The sequence below is a fragment of the Saimiri boliviensis genome, chromosome 3 (assembly GCF_048565385.1).
Source record: "Saimiri boliviensis isolate mSaiBol1 chromosome 3, mSaiBol1.pri, whole genome shotgun sequence".
Taxonomy (NCBI): domain Eukaryota; kingdom Metazoa; phylum Chordata; class Mammalia; order Primates; family Cebidae; genus Saimiri; species Saimiri boliviensis.
In genome coordinates, this window is record NC_133451.1 from 122,942,422 (window position 1) to 122,968,727 (window position 26,306).

The following is a 26,306-nucleotide window of genomic DNA, read 5'->3' on the forward strand; positions in this document are numbered from 1 at the left end:
ATCAGCAACCAACAGAATGGAAAAAAAATTTTTACAATCTACCCTTCAGACAAACGGCAAATATACAGAATCTACAAAGAACTAAAACAGATTTACAAGAATAAAACAACCCATTCAAAAGTGGGTGAAGGACATGAACAGACACTTTTCAAAAGAAGACATTTATGAAGCTAACGAACATATGAAAAAATGCTCATCATCACTGGTCATTAGAGAAATGCAAATCAAAACTACATTGAGATACCATCTCAAGCCAGTTAGAATGGCAATCATTAAAAAATCTAGAGACAACAGATGCTGGAGAGGATATGGAGAAACAGGAAGACTTTTACACTGTTGGTGGGAATGTAAATTAGTTCAACTATTGTGGAACTAATTTACATTGGACAGTGAAGGAAGGAAATAGAAATTCCATTTGACCCAACAATCCCATTACTGGGTATATATCCAAAGGATATAAATCATTCTACTATAAGGACACATGAACCATATGTTCACTGCAGCACTGTTTACAATAGCAAAGACCTGGAACCAACCCAAACGCCCACTGATGATAGACTGGACAAAGAAAATGTGTTACATAAACACCATGGAATACTATGCAGCCATAAAAAACAGTAAGTTCATGTACTTTGAAGGGACATGGATGAATCTGGAAACCATCATTCTCAGCAAACTGACACAAGAACAGAAAAATCAAACACTGCATGTTCTCACTCATAGGTGGGTGTTGAACAATGAGAACACATGGACACAGGGAAGGGAGTGTCACACACTGGTGTCTGTTGGGTGGGACTCTGGGAGGGACAGTAGCAGATAGGGAGGTTGGGGAGAGATAACATGGGGAGAAATGCCAGATATAGGCAGCAAACCACATTGCCATGTATGTACCTATGCAACAATTCTGCATGATCTGCACATGTACTCCAGAATCTAAAGTACAATAAAATAAATATATATGTATATTAAAAGCTTAAATTCAAGTTCTAGAAAAAAATAGTAATTTGGACAGTTACTTATATTTTAACAAATAAGTGTGTATGTCTATAAATCATGTACTTTAGAAAAGAGTAATTTTAAAAATACAGATGACATAAATTTTCTAAATAATAAACTTTGATTTGGCAAAAATAGATAATAAATATATCAAGTATTAAGGTTTCTTTAACACATCCTTCTCTACTTTTTACCAAGAAAGTTTTGCAAAAACAGGTTAATACATTTGAATATTTTTCCCTTTTCCTCACCTTGTCTTCAGAAATAGATGTTAATCAACTGTGAAATGGACATAAGTGGGCAAAAAAAAAAAAGTTGAAATGACATATGAGCGTAAAATGGGCATAAATGGAAAAAAGGGTGAATTCAATAGTTTAACAGTTCCAAATTCCTTACCTGGGAACTATTTGCCTGATGACATCATCTTTAGAATGGAGTATATCAAAACCCAAATTTATTGCATTCTTTAAAAGTAGCTTTAAGTCATTAATGATATAATTGTAACATTAATGAGTAATGAACTATAATTCTAAATTATGTGAGATAAAATACCTTTCTAATATGTTATTTAACAATTCATTTAGTAATATCAATTTTTGAGCTTAAGTTGTACTTGAGCAGTAGAAAATACACAGTATAAAGCACAAGTCACAAAGATTGTGACATTCCAACTGAACTGCTAGAGAATCTATTTAACTTACGAATATCCAATTTTCATTAAACAAAGCTTTGCCAATTTAATGTGCTGATTAGTTTGGTAATGCTTTTAATTCAAATTTTTAATGATTTAGAAATATAAAATTGTTTACATAATTTATACCATCTTATCACTTTAAATTCATGCATCTAGTAGAGAATGTAAAAATACATTTTCAATACTTGCTCTTGTCTATAAATGTTCATCAATTATTTTTCTACTTTATTTCTGTGGTGAGGCAGCAATATTTGAAAGTAATTCTAGTTCTAATGTCAGGCATAGCTTTGTGAGTAGCCAAATGGAGGAAAGGAATTAAAAGTCAAAAGGTATAACCTGAGACTCCAACCTTGAGAAGGTGTTCCTGGCATAGTGCATGATACTGTCAAAATCATATCTTTCTCCAAGTGAGTTTACTTCTCCCGGCTCCATCTTCAGAAAATTGTACTCTTGACCTAAGAACCAGGGATAAACAAAATCTCAGAAATCTTTTAACTAACAGAAAAGAGACCAGAAGGCCTTTCCTACACCTGCATCTGCTTTTTGTGAAATGATCTTGCTGATTGAATTTACATACAAACACACAAGCACATACAAAAAGCATCTGTCTTCACTCTACCATCATGTCGAAAAGCAATATTGAATTAAAACAAAGTGTTAACTTCTGCACAAAGGTGAACTACCAAAAAGCATATACTGACTTTGTTTTATATATATGCTCTTTTAACACCTCATAATATGTATTTCTCTAAAATCTTACTGCATTTTTGGTAATATAGAAATAATTATAAAAAGTTACATTTTCATCTAAGGAGTTTCCAATTTTTATGACTAGATTTGCCAGTTCTCACAAAAAATTATCTTCCTATTTGGTTTAATTCCTTTCTATGAAACAATGTAAAAAGATACAAAAACAATATTAGTATAAACAGAGCTCTGTGGGCTTTAGCTTCATGACTTCATCACTCAAGATATAAAAATAGCAGCAAATTCTCTACTTTCATTTAAAAATTAAACAAGTTTATTCGTGATGAAAAGGCAGTTCTACTTTGAAATTAAGAAGAACATGCTTAAGAACTTAATTTTTTTAAAATTTCCATATCTGTTAGTTTAACTTCTGGACATCTTCATTTTTAATAGATTTTTCAACTGCCTGTTTATATCTGTATTGTAACATTATTTCTCAAAATCTGAAAAGAACACAAACTTAAATTCAATGGTTCCAGAAAGGAACATTCCTTCAAAGAGAGTTTAAGTTTTAGTGACTCAGGTTTCACAATTTAAAAGTAGCTAAAGGTTGTGCAAATCATATCACTTATGTAACAAAAAGCTTTGAAACAACAAAATATAAAGAAAGATATGCTATTGGAATTCCAAATCCAATTTTGGGCCTAAAAATGGGACTATTATGCCATTCGTCCACCTAGGTTTTTATTCCAATTGCCATATTTCAATTAAATATAAAAGATCACATTAATAAGAGTTTTCCTTGAGTGATGTCTCATGTGATAAAGGAAATCTGGGGTATTCACCTGAAAATTAAGAATGAAGAATCAACTGGGAGTTAAAGAACCCAAGTCCCAGACCAAAGTGTTTTAGTCTATATTTTAATAAATTTACACAACTTAATTTAAAATTAACTAACCAAACCTTATAATGAAATATGTGCTCCACAAATCTTTGATAAGTCCATTTATATTATGACCATTCTTGGGAAATATTCAACATTCTCTTCAACCCATGATAGAGGCAACTGTTAAAACTCTTGTCTCATAAGGAATCTGAAGTCTAGGCTGGGCGCGGTGGCTCATGCCTGTAATTCTAGCACTTTGGGAGGCCGTGGTGGGTGGATCACCTGAGCCCAGGAGTTCAAGACCAGCCTGGTCATCACGGTGAAACCCCATCTTAAAAATAAAATACAATACAATACAATAAAAAGGAGTAAGGAATCTGAAGTCTAATATAACAAATCTAAAATCAGATTTTCTAAAAGCCATGTATTTTATATTTATTAACCTGTAAGATTTCAATTTAGAGCATAATATGGATCCAGATTCTCTAACTAAAACAAAATGTTCCATAAAAATTTCTGAAAGTAGAACATTAAGCAACTTTAGGAATACATTTTAATACATCTAACTTGAGGTCTTAACAGGTATAGGACACAATATTTTTTGTTAGTTAAAAACAACATTGCTGTACATAGTCCAAATAACAGAAAATTAGACATACTTCATGAAAGAGAGAAAAAGAAATAAATACATAGCACTAACGGAAATCACATTCGACAATTTTAAAAATGGCAGGCATCCTTCTTAAAAGCATATTCTAACATGGATTAGAGTAATCTAATCTTTGTATCAATTTGGTTCCTATCATAATCACTAATTTTGCATATAAATAAAAAGCCAAAGTTTGTGCTTATTAGACATCATCCTTGAGTAAGACTTGATGTTAAGTGCCTGAGTGACAGCAAATCATAAATCTATTGAAGATTACTCTCCAACATGAACATTTTCATACTGGAATTGCTCTGTTACAGTGGTTCGCATTATGCAAGAAATCTCACTCAGTAATCTTTTTTCTATTGGCTGTAATGTTTAGTCAAAAGAAAATATTAAAAGCCATAATTCGCTTAGCATGGTTTTAGGATTATATGTTTATTTTTACTACATATTATATATACTTTTTCCTTGTTTTAGATACATATTTATATTGAAACAAGGTCCTATTTTTAAGAGTAAGAACCATTTTTGAAAATTACATCTTTTATAATTTTTTTTCAGATAATACAATGTTTGGCAAATAGAGGACACTAATAACTCTGGTTAACAGCCAATTTACCATTTATGTGGTAGTTGAAATAATTTTCAGGTTTATTTTCTTTTCATTTCCCACCAAGAGATACATAGGATGAATCTTGATGGTCTACTTATAAATTAGAGTCTTCTATATAGGCGGGTATACATTTTTCGTACTTATTTTGGTATCTAACTCTGTAGATTACTTCATCTTTCTCAAAATTACTTATTTCCTTGGCTTCTAGGACACCACATTCCACTGATTTTTCTCTTACCTTTTAGGCAATACCTTCTTAGTCTTTTAGGACATACTCTACTAAATATTCCTTAAATATTGTTTTTACCCATTTTTTACCCTAGACCTTTTTTTTTTCTTCTCCCTCCAGTTTTTCCCTAGTCAAATATATACCAAATTTTTATCTTTAGATATTTTATCTTTAGATACATCCTGAAGTCCAGACTCACCTTTCCTTTCTCTTAAAAATAAGGATCATACAAAGCCTTTTAAAATATGAGGATATGCTAAATGGAATCATTAATTGCCTTTCTCTTTCTCAAAAATATGTTGCTTTATCAATATTTCAATATCTTCAATGTTTCATGTGATGGTACTAACAGTCATCTTGTTGCCTAAAAAGAAAACTTTTGAAGATTTCCCCTCACATGATGATATTCCTCTTAAAATCTTTTTGAAAGACTATTTTCTCTTCTTCCTCTTGACATGTGCTACCCTTACTAAGAACCTAGTCACCTCTCATGCCTACTCATGTAGGCTTCTATTAGGTTTCCCAGACTTCAGGCATTTCCCACTCCCCATACCCAGTTAATGATTGCTCTAAGACTGACTGTGAAAATGAGTTCTCTTTATTTTGATCTGAACTTTTCCTGTTTATAATCCTTCAAGTATTCCCCAGTAACTAGAGAATAAAACCCGAATTGTCTCCCGAGGTTTACATCATAGAGAATCTTCTCTAAGTAAATGATAAGATATGAACTAATCCCACACTCGTGACTTACCATCAACCATAATGGTCAGATAAAAATAATTCAGTTTTCTGTAATTATAGATTTTCTCATGAAGTTTTTTTAGCTTGAAATTTAATCACTCTTCTGTCCACCTGAAATATTTCTACTTAAGTTTTAAATTTCCATCCTTTACGATTCCCTTGACTCACTAAGGCACTATTTGTTATGCTTTGCTTGGACTCTACACTATTCTCAACGTATATTACTAACTACTGTCACTTTCTCACTCACTTGCAATCATATATATATACACATATATCCCACACTAAGGTTTGTATTTTTCATGACAATATCTTCAACACCTAATATTGACCTCATAAATAATTGGCACCAAATATATAATGAGCAAATAAAGAGATCAGTACTGTTACTTACAGAAGGAATTCACTCTTTGTAACAAAACACATTTTTACTTTGGATATGCTTAAAATACATGCTTATACCTTACAAGAAAATTCCAAACAACAGAATATTTTTTGGCAACTGAAATAAACTGATCTTTATGCACATAAAAGTTAAATAGAAAGTCTTACAATGAGGCTGCTATCAAATATCAAGTATCAGAGAAATAAGGATTTTAATTAGAAATTATATATCAATTACTGAAAACTTTCCTAAAAATTTGTCTTTAGGGTAGTCAGCTTTAAGTGGAAAACCTCAGGGAAAAAAAAAAAAAACTATACTAGCTTGGAAATAACTCATTTCACTGGAATTTTCTCCAGAAATTGTACCTGGTATAACATAGATTCCTATGGTAGCAGCACATTTTATGGCAAACCCTGGGTCCTTTTAAAATCCCTATAACATAAATTATAGAACTAAGGACAAAAATGCTCAAGTAAAAAAGAAGCATTTAATAATTTTAATTTATGGTTCAATAGCTCACGCCCATACTTGGAAGGCACAGAAGTTCAGAAATAAAACAGCTAAATCTTATAAAAGAAAGCAAGTCCAATAAATGCATGAACTCACACAGTCTCCAGGAACAAAATTAAAATATAAAATCATCACAGGTAATTTTTAATCAAAGAAAATGTTACTCTGTTATATCAAAAATATAAGTTTACATTTTTGGGAAAGTGAAAGAATAAACTACATAACTATGATTCAAAGATACCCAGTCAGCCTTGAACCCAACACATCCTAGGCCTCTCACCTGGTTGGATGTTTTCTCTTATGATAGTTACATGGTTATCTCGATCTGGTCGTGTGTGTTCATGCCAAAAGCCTATGACATGGCCCAATTCATGAACAACAATCCCAAATTTATCACAGTTCTTGCCGATAGAGATTGCCTGAGGTCCATTTCCCCGCCGACCTACATAAGAGCAGCATCTGGAATAAAAGAGAAAGTGGAGATGGTGGTGGAAAGGTTGTGCCAGACAACTTAACAATATGGTAAATTTTTTATAAAGAATAGTGATGAGCTATAAAGTCCCATACATTCAGAGGCAGAATAACTTTTATTACCACATATGTCTAGTTTCTGGTATCCTTTCAAATTTAAGTATAACAAAAGTTTCCAAATAATCAGTTCAAGTGTTTTTGTAATTACTATATATTAGAAATATGCTTACATCATTTTAGAAGCATTCAGAAATACATCAGATAAGAAAATAATCATGATGATGACGATGTATTACTGAAGACATATACTTAAGCTGAAGACATACATACATATTTATTTCTAATATAATTTTATCCTCAGAATTCATATTCATTACTAGGTTATTACTTTGTCAGTGTGACCATCTGACAATAATTCAGCATCATTTAAGTATTAGATATAAAATTAAAGAAAGTTCATTTTTCCTCTTTGAGAAAAACAGAATTAAGCTTATTTATGAAAGATGTTGGTTAATCAAAAAAAAAGAAATTACTTTTTCTACTCACGGAAGAATATTTTTATAAAAGAAATGTTTCAAAGAAGTTAATTGAAGAAAATTATTTTTGGCTGGTTGCAGTTGCTCATGCCTGTAATCCTAGCACTTTGGAAGGCCAACCTGGGAGGACTGATTGAGGTCAGGAGTTTGAGACCAGCTTAAGAAAGATAGTAAGACCCCATCTCCACAAAAGATTTAAAAATTAGCTGGGCATGGTAGTGCAAGCCTGTAGTCCTAGCTACTTGAGAGGCTGAGGTGGAGGGATGGCTTGAGCCCCCAGGAGTCTGAGTCTGCAGTGAGCTAGGATCATACTACTGTACTCCAGTCTGGGCAATAGGGCAAGATCCTGTCTCTTAAAAAAAAAAAAAAAGAAAAAAAAAAAGAAAGAAAAGAAAAGAAAAGAAAAAATTATTTTCAAAAGATGAATTACTGGAAGTTAATGGTTAACTAGTGTTAGGAACTGAATACTTATGTTCCCCCAAAATTCATATGTTGAAACCTGATCTTCATGATGATGTATTTGAAGGCAGAGCCCTTGGAAGGTGATTAGGGGATCATGAGGGCTCTGCCTTTATAAAGAGATCAGTGCCTTTATAAAAAAAGGCCCCAGAGAGCTCCCCTGACTCCATGTACCATGTGAGAGCACAGCAAAAACACATCTCACATCCATCTGTGCACCAGACACCAGTTCTGCAGTGCCCAGCCTCCAGAACTGAGAAATCAATGTCTGTTGTTTAAGAGCCACCCAGTCTGTGACATTCTGTTATAACAGCCTGATCAGACTGAGACATGTAGTGAAGAAAAATCAACAACTAGTAGTAGCTAAATGAATGATATATTATGTGATTTGTGTCAAATGAGCAATCTAATAATTTAGACTGATTTTTTATTTCATCATCTGAAAGAATCTCCTGGACTGTCGAATAGAATGTGGAACATCCAGGAATGTCTTTCTGCAAATTTTCGTCAACTGATTGATATTTATACATATATCAACAATGTTTTTCTTTTCTTTTCTTTTTTGTTTTGTTTTGCTCTGTCACCAAGGCTGAAGTACAGTGGCATGATCTCAGTTCACTGCAACCTTCGCCTCTCAGGTTCAAACGATTCTCCTGCCTCAGCCTCCTGAGTAGCTGGAATTACAGGTGCCTGCCACCACACCTGGCTAATTTTTGTATTTTTAGTAGAGACAGAGTTTCATTGCGGTCATGAACTCCTGACCTCAAGTGATCAACCTGCCTCGGCCTCCCAAAGTGCGAGGGATTACAGGCATGAAACACTGTGCTCGATCTCAATGATGTTTTTCTATCCAAAATATAGAAGTTCCATTTAGTCACTGTGTGTGTGTGTCTGTGTGTGTGTGTGGGGGGGGGGGCACATGTACATGTGTCAGTGTGTGATAGTCCCAAATATTCTAGGAACACAGGGTGAGACAGACTGAGCACACAGAATGCTCACTTTAAAATAATTTTTAAATGGCATAATATTGCAGTGGTGAATTAAAATAACGTCAATAGCACAGCAATAGAGGGCACTAAACAGTTGGCTTTGAATAGTTGCGATCATGATGCACCAGGCATTGCCAAACACCTTGTCGGATTTATTAAACTGAAAGAGCAAATTGTCAAAAACTGATTGACCAAATGATTAAAAGGAATTTCGGCCGGGCGCGGTGGCTCAAGCCTGTAATCCCAGCACTTTGGGAGGCTGGGGCGGGTGGATCACAAGGTCAAGAGATCGAGACCATCCTGGTCAACATGGTGAAACCCCGTCTCTACTAAAAATACAAAAAATTAGCTGGGCATGGTGGTGCGTGCCTGTAATCCCAGCTACTCAGGAGGCTGAGTCAGGAGAATTGCCTGAACCCAGGAGGCGGAGGTTGTGGTGAGCCGAGATCGCGCCATTGCACTCCAACCTGGGTAACAAGAGCAAAACTCCGTCTCAAATAAATAAATAAATAAATAAATAAATAAATAAAGGAATTTCATTATTTCAATTCCTGGTGTAAGTGTATTTGACAGCCCTTCTGATTTTCCACAAACGTAAATCCTTATCTCCCTCTCCCCCCTATCCATTTTTTAATTTTCTAATTGTTTCTGTAGGCTGTAAACACCTAAGTATTTTCATCCATACTATACCAGTTAGATGAACAAATTTGTATTCCTTATTAATACATTTATTACAGTAGTTAACTGAGTTTAATAAATCAGTTATACAAAGAAGAAAGAGATCATTGGTGGGTGAAAGAGGAATCAGTAAAGTTTGTTTTTACCCCAAGTCAGTTTTTTTTAATAATATGCTTTAATTCATATATAAGTACTTATTAAATATTCAAATATTTATTACATGCCCAAAAATGTATTAGATGCAGAAAAACACAAAATTTTCAAATTTTGGAGAAATTTAAATTAAAATAGTTGCTACCTTAAATCAACAGTAATGAAACTGAAGTATCTGATGATTACACGGCAACTACGTTACCCACATTGAGTCATTCTTGCTGGTTTCATTCAGAGAATAAAGTTCTTTGCAAGTCAAAATGTGGTAGACAGTAAATCAGTGTGGTCAATTTATTTCCTCTAAAACATCATTTTTAGCATAATTGCACTCATAGCAATTTCCTTTAAGATGGGGTTTTATAATGGAAAGAAAAAATAGACTTCACACTGCCTTATTCAGAGGTATTATTTTACAATGGTCCTGAGAATAAAACAAAAATGTGGTGTTTTGATCCCTGACTAATTAAAGGTCTGGGGGACAGATGAATTCTAGACTCTCAGATTAAGAAAATAACTACATATATGCTTAGACAAATATTAGTCATGGAAAGAAAAGGGTAATGTGTAGTTTTTCAATGTGATTTTAAAATGTCTAAATATTATCTTAGTTTCTAATGTCATCCAGATTTGATGCCATTTTATTGTATATGGCTGCTGGATTTTTGTTTCTCATTTGTGTGCCACTTTTAAAGTCTGGACATTTTAAGGTCTACCTGTGTAGCCTAACAAAAACTTTCCCCATCAACAGAAAAGCCTAACCTCTCCAAGAGTCATAGATGGTAATCAGGTAAATCAAAATATTCTACTTTCTACTTTTGCCTTGGGTTGGTAGACCAAAACCCCTTTGGAACAGTATTTGGTAGACCAAAACCCCTTTGGAATAAAACCCTTTTGGAAGTTAATCCATTAGATCATCCATGAAGGTAGAACTGGTTCTGCCTTTTCATGTGCTATATTTGAAATAGTTTCAATTACTTAACTTAATCACCGCATGTCTTTTCATTAAAATAACTCAGTTTCTTTTTTGTTTTGATTTAATAGGTTTTCCAGGGCTGAGCATGGTAGCTCATGCCTGTCATACCAGAACTTTGGAAGGCTGAGTCAGGTGAATCACTTGAGCCCAGGAGTTTGAGACCACCCTGGGCAACATCTAAAAAAAAAAAAAAAAAAAAAAAAAAAAAAAAAAAAAAAAAAAAAAATTAAAAGTTAGCCGAACTTTGTAGCTGATACGGTTTAACTCTGTGTCCCAACACAAATCTCTTCTTAAATTGTAATCCCCACATATCGAGGAAGGGGATCATGGGGGTGGTTTCCCTTATGCTGTTCTCATGATAATGAGGGAGTTCTCAAGAAATCTGATAGTCTAAAAGTGACAGTTTACCCTGCACTCTCTATCCTGCTGCCTTGTATTTTCTTTCTGCTTTGCCTTCTTCCATGATTGTAAGTTTCCTGAGGCCTCCTCAGACATGCAGAACTGTGAGTCAATTAAACCTCTTTCTTTATCAATTACCCAGTCTCAGGTAGTTCTTTGTAGCGGTGTGAAAGCAGACTAATACAGAAAATTGGTACTGGGAGTGGAGCACTGCTATAAAAATACTGGAAAATATGGAAGCAACTTTGGAACTGGGTAATGGGCAGTGCTTGGTACAGTTGGAGGGGTCAGAAGAAGACAGAAAGATGTGGGAAAGTTTGGAACTTCCTAGACAAAGACCTTCTAATAAATTATTTTTTTCTGCTTAAGCTAGCCACTCTCTGTTGTCTGCAAAGAAGAATCCTGGCTAGCATACCTCCTCTGCCTAAATACATAACCTCCTTGAGGAGAGAAAACATCTTATGTTCAACTTTATATTCCAAAAACTTAGTATGTAAGTAGGACTAAAGGAGAATTCAACAAGCATAGGATGAAAAAGTGTCTACTTTTATAACCTGAATAACCAAATAGAACAAAGTTAAATACCATTGGAACATAAAATTTAAAGATTAAACAGGTTAACTGTAATTTTTTTGTTTATTTTTTGGCAATCATGAAACTAAGTAGATTTTTTTAAAAGTAAGATTGTTCCAAAAAAAAAAATCTAATAAAATAAGAGAAGTCATATAAATAGAATATGTTTAACTATATAAGGTGACATAATAGACTGAGGTAATAAACATATAAATATCTCACAAAGAATGAAATCAATCTGTCATAAAATGATCTCACATTTTGCTAATATTAATCAATCATCATGCAAAATAAATAAATGCCATTGATGACAATAACTATTCATTGAAAAATTCTTAGTTGAAAAAAATAAGGAAAAGAAGAAATAAGGCAGTTAGAGAACTTCCCTCTTTTATCTGTCTCTATAAGAGTAAGTAGCTGAGAAAGTCTGATGATCAGTCTGCTAATCAGCTGCAACGGAGTTGTCTCATGTTGTTATATTAAATGCAAATGTAAAAACAATACTTATAGCTCAGTTCAAACCTTATCAATATGAGGGTGAGGGTTAAAGCATATGTCCCATTGAAGATGAATCAAAGAGATCACATATTTAGAAACAAGCATGTGTCTTTGTATACAAACATGCCTACGGTCATATACAAACTATACTTTTAATACAATTTAAGAAGAGGAAATGCACTGGAGCTAGCTGATAAAGGGTTCTGAACGCCACATTTTGCTTATTATATTTTATTACTTTCCCATCTACTAAAGGCCTCACATGGAAAATGTATCAATAAATTTTAATTGAATGAGAGCAGACTACAGTGGAATAAGGTGGAAAATAATATTCAGTGTTCTAAAAGACAGACAGTTTCATATATAACAGCCTTTCCTATAAATATGGTCAAAATTATTTTAGCTGTGATTTTAAAAATTTGCAAAAGTTACCAGTTGCCTAACTTAGTGGGAGAGCTAAATGAAAATGGTTAAAGCATTATTAAGTGGTAAGATGTGTTTCTTATAAGATTAAAGTTAGAAATAGAATTGATGTATGTTGCCATCAATATCAATGACACAACTTTGCAGGCTCTCAATGAACAATTACACTAGGTATTGTCAAATGCTACACATTTATTACCACATTATTGTTTTTTTATTATGAGATAAAAGACCCAATATTGAAGCCCAATAGGAATGTTAATGTATTTGACTTGGCAAGCATCTTATTCTAGTTGAGCTTAAGTAGTTGTGCACACCAACTACCAAGATCATTAATAATTTAAATGAATTTTTATGAGATTTAAGTGAGGCATTATCATAGAAAAATCATTGTGAAACACGATGTTTTATGAAACTGTGGTCAATAATGACAATTTCAAATGAAGTTAGAATGATTATAATGTTTTGCCAGCCAGTGCTCAATTCCTATAAAAGTATCATCCTTTCTAGCACCAAAAACACAACACAGAGAAAACTTCAAACCGTAAAATGAGTAGCAAGATAAATTACCGAAAATCAGCATTACTGCATTACTATGATAAAAATCACAAATATATGTATTCATTAATACATATATGTATATACATGTACAAATATATATCAATACATATATTTTATATTATGTGAATTATATACGTCTCTCTATAGATGTATATATTAATTAATACAAATATATGTATGTATTAATACTCAAGAGACTAACTTCAGGACTGCAATTACAGATTTAAATTTTTTGGGCAAGCACAACTTTAGTTTTCACATTTCTAAAATAATTGAAATACATGTCCTTAAATATCTCCTAATGTCTCACAGTCTTTTAGTGTAAAATATCCCCTTAATGTCTCACAATTTTTCAGTGCAAAATATAAATTCTTAACCATCTTTTGTTGTATGTGAGGATTATGCACAATGTATTTACATAATGTTTATTAATTCATAATAAATGTATTATGAATTAATTATGAATGTATTAATTCATAATAAAATAAATATTTATTTATTTATTTTGAGATGGAATCTTCCTCTATTGCCCAGGCTGGAGTGCAGTGGCATGATCTCAGTTCACTGCAATCTCTGCCTCCTGGGTCCCAGTGACTCTAGATATTTAGATATATCTTTTTTAGATGCATTAGGTATATCTTATTATTTAGATATATATCTAAATAATAATATATATCTATAATATATTTAGATATAAAGTATATATCTAAATATATCTATAATATATATCTATAATATATTTAGATATATAAAGATAAACAGATGATGTACATTAGCACTCTGATGTAAAAATACCTATCAAAATTTAACACAGCACTAATATCTATATCTAGATATAGATCTATTTAGATATATCTATATCTAGATATATATCTATATCTTATCACATCTTCATGTTTTTGCTCATGATCATTTGCTGCTTGGAATCCCTATATCTTTTTTTTTTTTTTAATCAGTGGAAATCTTTCACATCTTTCATTCTCACCGATCCCTGAACTGCTTACAGTGGGATTTTTCTTTACCCTTAGCTGTAATCGTAATATGACCACAGCTTGTCCAAATGTCTGCCTTTCTCAATGAGAATGGGTAACTTACCTCTGTTCCTCATGACACCCAGCCAGCTACTTTACATGTAGGCGATCAGGAAAGTATTGATAATTTAAACATCATTTAAGTAGCCGGGCACGGTGGCTCATGCCTGTAATCCCAGCATTTTGAGAAGCTGAGACAGGTGGATCATTTGGGGTCAGGAGTTCAAGACTAGCCTGGCCAATATGGTGAAACCTGTCTCCACTAAAAATACAAAAATTAGCCAGGTGTGGTGGCATGCATTTTTAAGCCCAGCTACTGAGCTTATAGATATATACCTATATAGAAAGTATTTTTGATATAATACAAATGTATTATATAATGTATTATATAGAAAATACTTTCCATATAGGTATGTATCTACAAGTTATGGAAGATGTGTCTATGCATATATCTCTAATAGATGTATTAGAAAATATTTGTCTATAAATAATGTAAATCAGGAAAGCACTGTTAAATTATACAATATTAGAAAATATTTGTATATATATTCTTTAAGTATATATATCATATGTAATATATTAGAAAGTATATATATTAAATATTATATGTATGGCATATACATTAGAAAGTATTTGTCATCATCCTGTAAGAAGCAAATCTATCTATTAATGAATTTTTTAAGCTTGGAGTCTTGCTCTGGCACTCAGGCTGGAGTACAGTGGTGCCATCATGGCATCATGGCTTACTGCAGCTTCAAACTCCTGGGCTCAAGAGATCCCCCTGCCTCAGCCTCCCATGTAGCTAGAGGAGTACAGGTGTGAGCCACTAAGCCAATTTAATTTTTTGAATTTTTTGTAGAGACTGGGTTTTGCTATGTTGCCCTGACTGGCCTTAAACTCTTGGCCTAAAGCAATTGTCTGGACCTTGGCCTCCCAAAGTTTTGGGATTACCGGCCTGAACCACTGCAAATCTAGATAACACCAGGGTAAGGGGAAACACCAAAGAATCTCAGAAAGTGTGGTATCTTGCTCTGATCAGAATTTTTAGAAGACAATTTTAATTACAGTGAATTGATGAAGTAAGACAGGAGAGTAAATGGAACAGACCGGGTGTGAGATGATAAATATGTGAATGAACTAGGACATTGACATGGGATAGAAGTTGAAATCAAAGGATATAGTGACTATAAATAGCAACTTACTGCACAGATTACAGAAGCAGCACAACAGAATCCCTAGTCGACTATACTAAAGTTTCTAGCTCAGGTGAGTGGGACGTTGGCAACATCACTGTTAGAAAGTAACTGTGCAGCCATAAAAAACCACGAGTTCGTGTCCTTTGTAGGGACATGGATGAACCTGGAAATCGTCATTCTCAGCAAACTGATGCAAGAACAGAAAATCAAACACCGCATGTTCTCACTTATAGGCGGGTGTTGAACAATGAGAACACATGAACACAGGGAGGAGAGCATCACACACTGAGGTCTGTGGCAGGGAACTAGGGGAGGGACAGCAGAGGAAGGGTGGGGATTTGGGCAGGGATAACATGGGAGAAATGCCAGATATAGGTGATGGGGAGTAAGGCAGCAAACCACATATCCATGTATGTACCTATGCAACAATCCTGCATGTTCTTCACATGTACCTCAAAACCTAAAACACAATAAAATATATATTTTTTAAAAAAAGAAAGAAAGTAACTGTGGTGGTAGAAAAGAATACCCTTGCAATAGATGCCCAGATTTCTGCTATCAAAGAATACACATACCTAATATATAATATTTTTTAATGTAAAATCCAGACATTCTCATGGCCAAAATACAAAGCAAGTCTTAAGAAATAAATCTTACCTGTGGACATTTAATTTTTTTCCTTTTAATTTTATTTCCCTAAGTCAGCCCCTAGTTTACTTACCCACAAGGCCTATGGGTGAACACAATGTAACTCTCTTCATCACTTCTTTCTATGAAAGTCATGCATGTGTGCTTTTCCCAGTGCCTCATGGCCTGCTTGAACATGGCTTGCTGGCTGCCTGGAAAAAATATGTGATGTTAATAAAACAGTGGCTGCCCCAGAAAGAATGCTTCTTGCCTGATCCTCTACCCTAAGTCTGGCTGAGCAGTGCAGAATGCCACCACTATCATCAGCCAAAGAATACTAGTTTATGGCACCACAAATGAGTCATTGTTAAGAACAGACACTCACTTTATAATCAGAGGGCTAAAGCTCACTATCTCCACAAATATGTGTTTACAAGGCTCTATAAATGAAACATACATTTTTCCTGTCAGTTGAAGAGAGATCAGCTTCCAAATTTAATAGGCACATCTGCAACTCCGTTTAAAAACCACAACAGTGCTTCAAATTGTTAGAACACAAGACTAAAGATATTTTTTCAGTTTCAGACACTCTACACTAATAACCTAAGTTAATGCAGTATTTTCCAACCTTGACTTGATACTATGTATCCTATTCTATAAAAATAAACACTTAATCTGTGTGAAAGTTTTTAATTCTTTATCAAAGCAGGCACTCTGGGAGTGTCTTACCAGTGAAGTTGCCTCCTATAACATAAGGAATAACGCCTCCAGGCCATATTCTTTCCGATCTTGATGTAGCGGCTCTGGGAACTCGATTTTTCTCATTTTGTCCTGAGAACTGAAGGGGTACTTTTCCCTTAACTGTGTTATTTTGCTCCAAGCCTGCAGTGACATTTAAAACATTCTGTGAAACAGAAGTTCTTGGTCAGGGAATCATTTAACTCTTAAAAGACAAAAGTTAAAATGTCTTATTTACATTATTTTTTGTATAAATGCTAGAAGTCAAAATGCATTAAGAAAAACTTCAGTTATATGATATACTTGGAAAAAAGCACTAAAATATGTATTTCATGTCAAAATACGATTTCTTAATATTCTGTATTTTGTTGAATTTTTGATTAATATCCATACAACAGACTAAGTGGATAGAAGTCAGGCAGGCTTATAGGCCATAAAAAAATCTATTTTCTGTTTCCTGTCTTGATAGCTCACTAACAATTCACCAAAAATTAGAACAGATTTTGTTTAATAAAGTCCCATGATATTTAAGATTCTTGTTACTCCTGCTAGTTCCTAATCCTTCAAATCTGAACTAATATTCTAGAGCACAGCTTAAAATTCTGAATATTACATTATACAAATAATAAATGAAGTAACATTAAGACAGACATGGTCTCAGCCACCTGTACCAAAAGCTATCTCCATTCCAGTTTCTTCAGGATTCAGATTAAAGTCTGCAGCAGGATTTAGAGGTCAGCACGCAACATGAACAAAATGCATTCTATTCTGAAGCAGCTTTCAAGTCTACAGCCTTTTCCTTTTCTTGGTGGCCTTTCATGATATTTTTGTTGCTGTTTTTCCTAAATTTACGTGATTATTCTTTCTTATCTGTCACTGTTAATACGAATATCCTACCACTGGTATATACAACAACTAGGGACTCTGTCCCTAACATATCTGTCTTTTCAATAGAGCAAAGTATCTTTGCTTGGGAAAATTATTCCTTGGAAGTATGTACTTGGAGCATTAATTAATAATCCATCAATTTAAGGAGTGTTAGAATATGAGCTATGCACATGGGACTTTTAAAAAGCCTCTAAAATCTACAAATAGCTTATAATACATGCAATACTGTAAATATTAACTAATTATAAAACCAGAGACAGTTTTTCTGAATGTTTGTATATATTTATATATATAAACACATATATAAAGATATATATTAATATACATATAAATATATAAATATAAACATTTAAATATATGATTTATATAAATGATCATAAATAGTTTTATAAATAGTTGTATATCATAGTTCTATACATTTATAACTATTTTATATTTTTTTGATTGGTCAAAAAATTTTAACTTTTTTAATCCAGTAATTAGTTTTTTCATTTTAAGTAGATTTTATTTCAAAACAAATAACCATGATATTTTTTCATTTGATTACAATTGATGCAACTCCAGGGTTTCTAAAAATACTTTGGTGTGATGCCCAATTGACTGGATATAAGTATTAATAATATAATAATCACCTGATACATGTTTTAACAAAGAGAGGCTTAAAACAAAGAAACATTTCAAATTATTCCAAATGATTTCTAAAAGGCTTTGATCAAATATTAGCTAACAAAATAAAAATTTTTAGAATATATCCTTTACATAGTTCACATAATAATGGCACACTGATTTTAATAAACTGAACTGCTATGAGTATAATATTTACTGTACATCAAGTCAAGCGTCTGCAACTTTAAACATTGATATACCAAAGCCAATTCTTCGTATCTTCTCTATAAGTTGATAGAGGGCCCCTCGCTTCTTTGACATAGCATGGTCTCCAAGTCCACCTTAAAGAATAAAAGGTAAAAATTAAGTTAAATATGTTAAAATTATTGCAAATAAAAAATAGTCATAGGCAACATTGATTTCTCTTTGGCCATTTTAATGTGGTCTTAAAGTGTTAAAATTATGAATATCCATGAATCTTTGAAGAGGGTAAAAATTCTACAGCAACCAGTGTCGGTAACTAAAATAAGGGGATGGGGAGACTCAGAGAGCAATTTAAATGATTTTATTTGGACATCATGACAATTGGGTCATCTATTGATAATTTGAAACGTTTTTCTTTACTGTGACCTTGACATCACATAGTGTTACATAGAATGGCAGCAAGTTGCTCTGCCTGTTGATTGCATGCCAGCTATTTCCCCAATGCAAACTGAATATTTTCAGAGGCCAAATAAGCAAATGGAAATAAAAACATTAAAAGAGCAAATGTGTAGTACAAGTTTTCCTCCGAAGCTTCCATTGATTTCAAAAATTTTTAAAAGCATATGACATTTTAACAATATATTCAACCACATTTTGAAAATCTAGTTGAATTTATAAAAATCAATAACAATTTGGAGAAAGCCACAAGAATCCAAACGAATGTTCAGCTGCAAAATGTATTCTGTTACACTGTGTAATCTGAAAAATTTATAAAACACAGAGTGTAAAAAAAGTCTGTAGTGCAAAAGGAATAAGAAAGGGTAGAAATAAGGCAATACGTGTTCTTGCAATTTTACCAACAAAACCTAGAAAAGGTAGATTCCTGTCTTAAGTCAGAAAGCAGAGCATTTCTCCAGATTATCATTCAGGGCTTTTATAAAATGCTGCTCTCAGTTTTGTCACCTCTTTTCTCTGTTGTCCTTGAATTTTTATTAGACAAATAAGAAAGAGTTATCATTGAACAACCAACCAATATAACCATGAATGACATGTTAAAAAGTGCCTATGAATTTGTACTAACACGGAGTGTGCATGGTTCATAGAGTATCTTTGGGCTAACATAAAGAAAGCAGTAATTCCATGAAGAAAACAAACTATTCACAAATCACTTGAACTATTTCCTCCCAGTATCTATTTTTTATTTAAAATTAATACTGAACATAATTACCAAGATTAAAGCTAAAAAATAATAACATCTATTGCCATATAAGTCTCTTAAAAGAAAAATCAAATAAGTCCTTATAAGGCAAATAAGTTAGAATGCTTTTTCACTGACTAATAATCTACTTAATTGCTTGCATTACATGGCCACATTTTTGCCATGCATCTTGAGAAACATTTTTGAAATTTTTTCATTGCACATTTTAGAAAGATGAGGTAATACTTAAATACATTCATTCCTAAGCAATGAAGAGAAACATTTTCAAAGCATGGCATCTGTGATGTTTGAAATGACCATTACGTAACAACTATACTTATATTGTTTGAAATTCAACTGAATAGTGCAAGTTACTATTGAACTTTCAAACATGTACCTTCCACAGAAGAATTTCAAATAATTTATTTTTGGAGACGGAGTTTCTCTCTTGTTGCCCAGGCAGGAGTGCAATGGCAGGATCTCGGTTCACCGCAACCTTTGCCCATCCCCTGGGTTCAAGTGATTCTCTTGCATCAGCCTCCTGACTAGCTGGGATTACAGGCATGTGCCAACACACCTGGCTAATTTTGTATTTTTAGCAGAGACAGGGTTTTTCCATGTTGGTCAGGCTGGTCTTGAACTCCCAACCTCAGGTGATTGCCCACCTCGGCTTCCCAAAGTGCAGGGATTACAGATGTGAGCCACCGCATCCAGACAGAATAAATGTCTTTATTATTATCAGTATAATCTGTTTTATTCTATGTCTAAAATAACATTTTTTCTTCCAACAGTTACAGTCTCTGAGTTTAACAATAAATAAAATTAAAGAACAATATTTAAAAATTTTTAAATCATAGAGAATGGATGCCTTCAAATTAATGGGAGAAGGCAAGTCAAAGAAATGATTTAAAGCTTAGAGCTAATGAATATTTTAAAAGAAGCTGGAAATGCAACTTATAATAAATCTAGCAGTGTATTGTTATATCATTGCTCTACTTTCCAGAATATGTTGCCTCCATGACAGCATTACAGGTGATAGATACAGCAACTGGATATTTGGGCAATAAACATAATTTACGGGATACACTATCTGTGATGACACTGCACAGCAAGATTCGCCCCCATATTGACATACGTTTCAGAACATAACAAACAACAAAGCACACTATCTTTAAATAGTATGTGTTATTATTTTAGATGAATTTCCTAGGCTCTCTCTTATATACTTACAATTTTAAATAAATGATCACGGTTTTTGATTCTATAGAATAATATCCTTATTCTTACAAAGTGCATGCTAGACTACCTAATAATATTACGGTGTGTTTCCTGAAATTGACCTCAAATTTTTTTGTAAGCACACTTATGCATGTATGCGCGTGCACACACACACACACACACACACTCAGTGAAAATAATAAACTATTAAAAACTGCTGAATCTAAGAAGAGTACTGCTATTCTACAATCTAAGGATGTAGAAACATTTCTATATATTTAAAACTGGTCATAGAAAAGAGTTGCAAAAAATGAATAAATAAATAAATAGGGCAAAGTAAAAAGTCACAGTAAAAACTCTTAAGTCCTTAATATATATTTATGTTAGATACCAGAAAGGACTACATATCATATTTTCCACAGAATAGAAGAAAATAAAAATACTAAAAAGGGAGAATGCAATGAAATCAAAAGTATGACATGAAATAAATGTTGTAGCTGTTAATATAACTACAAAAAAATTTAAACTTTCTAACTTCGCAATTCTCTCCAAAATATTATACAGAGTAAAAGTTTTACCAAGATACTATAATGAATTTTTAATTTTAATTTAAATTTTTTTAATGAGAACTGAAATAATCTTTTACATATATCAAGTGTCATACAGGCATAATTTAAACATGTTCAAATCAACTAAAATTAAAATGGCCTTCTGGGCTTTTCACAAAAATTATATAGATATATACATTTTCCAAATATGTTTCTATGTAATTTTCCTATGAATAATTCATATTTTGCAACTCAATATCCAAATGACAGGCAACTTAATATAATACTAAAGAGGATAAAATCTAGCTTTTCTCAGAACTGAATTCTGATTCTGACATGGCCACTTCCTGATGATGTGACAATAAGAAAGCTATATAGTCTTCTAAATCTCAATCCGCTAAATTCTAAAATCATAGTAATATTAGTATCTACCCTAATGGGGTTGTTATGAAGATTCAGAGAGTTAATATCTGCAAAGCACTTAAACCAGACCTAGTATGTAGCAAATACTACAACGTGTTTGGTAAAAAATAATAATTTTAATAATTAATAAAATTAAAACTGTGAATAAAACCTGCATTTCTAAATATGTATATCTGTGTATAGGAAGTCAAAGTTGATTAACAGGAGACTAAAAATGATTGAAATATATTTATAGCATTTCAAGAGTATATTTTCACCAAAATGAAGACAAATTTTCTTAAACAATCAATCATACCTGTGGTATGTCCAAGGTTTCCAAAGGGGTTCTGTGTAAGGTCAATTGTGCTATCTATTTGAAAGATATTTAAGTCTTCATCATCTAAGGCAATATCACCCCAAAATATAGCTAAAAAAGAAAAGTTGAATTAAAATATAAAATATTTCAGTGAAATCAATACCAACAAAGCTAATTAGAAAAACATTGTTAAAAATATAGAAATATGGTCTGGATAGAGACAGGTTTTTCAGAAAGTAATCATAGCTGAATGTGTTGGACCTGTTGCAGGACAAATATTAGCCACCTGTAAAAGAGAATGACTCCATTTTTTTACACTGTTGTTTGGGGAGAGGGGAAAAATAGTTTCCTTGTATAAGAAGGTTACTGATTTATGGGGATTCTGAAGAAGGAAATAAGCAATCATGAGCTAATTTGCAAATATGTGAAAATCTGATAAGAATGACTGCATTTTCTGTGGATTCTTGTGCCCAGCAGCAGGTCTTCACTGAGAGGAAAAAGAAAAGGTAGTAACAACTAAACCATGTGATATTTTATAAACTAAGTTAATTTTATAATGCAAGATGCAATTAAGACAAAAGAATATTGTGCTACTGTAGCAATTCATTCACCACATTTCATACATTTTATAATACACTTTATCTAAAAGGGCATCGCCTCTGAGTCTCTGTAAAATGGATATATAACTTCAAAAGTAGTACTTAAGTCAGCATTTATTTAGGCAACAACTAGATGACAGACTTTTGATCTTTAATGACCAATACAACATGGTCCATATTTTCAAGAGGCTCCAAGTCATTACCCTAAAACCTGAAAACACTCTCATTCTGTCTTTGTTTTTTTTGTTTGTTTGTTTGTTTGTTTTTTCTTTTTGAGTCTGGGTCTCTCTGTCACCAGGCTGGAGTGCAGTGGAGTGATCACGGCTCACTATAGCCTCAACTTCAACCTCCCAGGCTCAAGTAGTCCTCCTACCTCAGCTTCCCAAGTAGCTGCGACTACAGACACACTCCACCGAGCTGGGCTAATTTTGGTAACACCTGTTAATTTTTGTATTGTTTGTGCAGAAAGGGTTTTGTCATGTTTCCCATGCTGGTAATGAACTCCTGGCCTCAAGCAATACTCCTGCCTCAGCTTCCCAAAATGCTGGCATTACAGGAGTGAGCAACTGAGCACATTCTGACTCTATCTTTTATACCTACTCTTTTATGCTACTTAATAAAGCAAAACTCTATAAGCCATTGTGAAACCCCATGAGAGAGTTCATTGATAACCAACATGTAAATTTCTCTTTTCAGGTTAGTCATATACATTAGTGAGACAATAAAATAGCCTCCCTGTTTGAGTACAAACTAAACCAACCAATCCCTTAGTACTGCCAAAATCAAAGCACAGTAACTTCAGGAAGCACAGAAAACTTGAGAAATGATAAATTAATCATGAAGCAGAACATTGAAAAATGCCTAGAAATACAGGGATATTTGTTCTTTTCAGGTTTACCAATTTTCTTTACTTTTTAACTTTCTTCAGATTTTATTTTCTGTGAAACCAAAAGGAAAAGAAAGAAAATACATTATTACAATCTAGAAAGTGACAAAATCTATGCTTTTCAAGTTACTATGTTTTATTAGATTTAAATATTAATATTTATGAAGTTTAACAGCATAGAGAATTAGTTATTTATGAAGTTTAAATCAGCTTATTTATGAAGTTTAAACTTCAGTCCTAAAAGCTATGCAATGCTTTAGGCTTTGATCAAAGGCTTATCATATAAAACTATTCATCCAGTGCAAAACTAACATGAGATAAGAGGGAGGGGGTAAGATTTATGTGTAAATCTAGAAATGAAGAAATATGTGTAAATCTAGAAATGAAGAAAATAAAAATTAGTACAATGTAGGTTATCACTTCAACATATGGAAAAATCTTTAGTATGATTAGATTTCTCTCTTAAACTCCTCACTGCCCCTATTACCAATAGAAAGGCAGTCTAAAGAAGCAAAGAGATGCTTACCATTGTTCACTATCATAGCAGCAAAGCCACAAAGATTGTACAGAATAGTTTATAACACTAGCTAAGAGGGTGGTTTTGATGCCTGAAATTGAATCCAGATTCTAATCATCTTCAGACAGATGCAACAGAAAACACCAATGCTCCAGTGTCCCTAAAGCCAGACCTCCCAAGAAACTTACCCAAGTTAAATATTTTGCCAATTGTAATACAAGACTTGTCGGTTTTCATAAAAATAAATGTTATACTTTTTTAGATTGTAAGGTAAATTGAAGTTGACTAGTTATTTGAAACTTCCATCAGGTGCATTTATGACGCAAAAAGCTGCAAGCCTCCACTGGCAGGGACTTTCGGCCTGTCTTTTCCTTTCTTACTGCTGATAGAGTGTGGTGGCCACTAGACACTGAAGCAGTGCTTCACTAACTTTAATTTGCATAGGAATCATAGCAAATCCAGCCAAAATGCAGACTGATTTGGTAGGTCTGGAGAGGCGCCTCAGATTCTACATTTTAAAAAAGCTCCTAATCACTTCAAATAATTGCCATTGTCATCTTTATTAGTATTAATTTTGTTCTGCAAGAATAAATTCTCAATATTCTTTGAGTCAGACGGTTGACTTGAAAATCAAGGCACTCAACCAAGCAAAATGTACTTCGTCAATACTACATTTCAAATAAAAGCAGAACACATAAAACAAAATTTAAATTTTTATTTTCTTATAATGGCTTTTTATATGCAGTAAGATTCATGTCTTGATGGATTATATCAAACACAGATCAACAGTCCAAGGATGAATCACTTCGCAGAAGCAAAAACATTACTTCTGGAGAGAAGAAAAGGCACCAGTCCAGATGATACTTAAAAGGAGAAAAAAAAAAAAACAACAAAAAAAAACAGTTCCAGAGGACATAAGCCCATTTATTTATTGTTATTTTTTTCTAACCTAATAACTTTTCAGAATAGTTTGGCAGTTCCGAATACACCATAAATTGCTTCAGGAGAAAACCAAATATTTCTTTGAAAGAAAGCAATAGTGAGTGACTAAGCAAATTCATTTAGGGCCAGACTTGATGCACTATCACCAATATACATCTTTAAATCTTGATATGCTCAACAGAAAAAAGACATGTTAGGATTTTCAACCTGTCACGTAGTTTAAAATGCTTTTCTTCTTTATATTGCACACATTTAAAGATTTCCTTAATTCATCTTCTATTTAAATCTATGTCCTATTTCTGTATTCTAAAATATTTTACTTATGCATTGGCACAGTATGTTGGACCATGGCAAATTATACTTATATGTATTAGGATTTGCATTATATTCTAATATATATTTGATATTTAGGTGCAAAAATACATATGAAATTCTCAAATCCACTTTGGAATTTTGTTTTCATTTTTATGTGGTATTTAGTATTTATTTTACCTCAAAAAACAAAATTGGAGAGAAACAGTCTTAAAAGTATGAATTATCATTTATTTGGCTCATTTAATACGTGATTTGAGGTTAGTGAGATCAGAACTAAAAAAAATGGGAAAATGGTTATTGAGATGATACTAGGAAAATGCTCAAATGGAATTAGAATATTTACTATGTGTTTGAAATTCTGCTTGGATTCTTATGGTCAAATAGGGGGTTGGAGCTAACCAATAGGCCAAAATTAAATGTTGGAGAGAACAATTTTTAAGCTACATGGAAAACCAGAGGTTTTGTTTTTCCCCTAAAGGTTATTTGCCTTCAATTTACAACAAACATTTTTTTTTAAATCAGAGACTAAAGCAGACAAAGTGTTTTTATTCTAATATGCAGAATAAGTGCTTTTTATAAAATAATGTATCATGAGAATAAGCCATTCAAGATTGTGATTCCCTACACCTTAACTTTGAAAAATGCAACTTCCACCCATGTCCCGAATTCCTCATTGAGCTCTACCTCTTCAATCTGAAGCTGAGGCCATCAGCTTTAAGGAGGCTTTAAGTTTGTGATTTCTGAAAAACTACATGCAAAAATATGTATGAATTTATAAACACAAACACCACATATTTTTCTGGGAAAAGACCTTGGTAGATTGTTAAAAGGGGTCAGTCACACAGTAAAAAACCACTAATGTTGCCAAGGGTGAAGCCTTTCTGTCCACTCAGAAGAAAATGCTTGGAAACTAAAAACCCTCAAGAAAATGAATACATTTATCTGAATTAACACTGAGATATCTGAGAG

At 32.9% G+C, this 26,306-nt stretch overlaps 1 protein-coding gene across 7 annotated transcripts in view; it reads right to left on the reverse strand.

The window, feature by feature from the left end:
• Positions 1–26,306, reverse strand: part of TLL1 (tolloid like 1) — a 250,564-nt gene that overhangs the window by 109,914 nt on the left and 114,344 nt on the right. For all 7 annotated transcript variants that reach the window (XM_003944192.3, XM_074396755.1, XM_074396754.1 and 4 more), the window contains 6 exons: positions 22,079–22,189; positions 18,453–18,533; positions 16,690–16,842; positions 16,055–16,172; positions 6,674–6,852; positions 2,040–2,145 (listed from right to left, as the gene is read on the reverse strand). In XM_003944192.3, the coding sequence (XP_003944241.1) occupies positions 2,040–2,145; positions 6,674–6,852; positions 16,055–16,172; positions 16,690–16,842; positions 18,453–18,533; positions 22,079–22,189 (748 nt within the window). The remainder of the gene's footprint in view (positions 1–2,039; positions 2,146–6,673; positions 6,853–16,054; positions 16,173–16,689; positions 16,843–18,452; positions 18,534–22,078; positions 22,190–26,306) is intronic.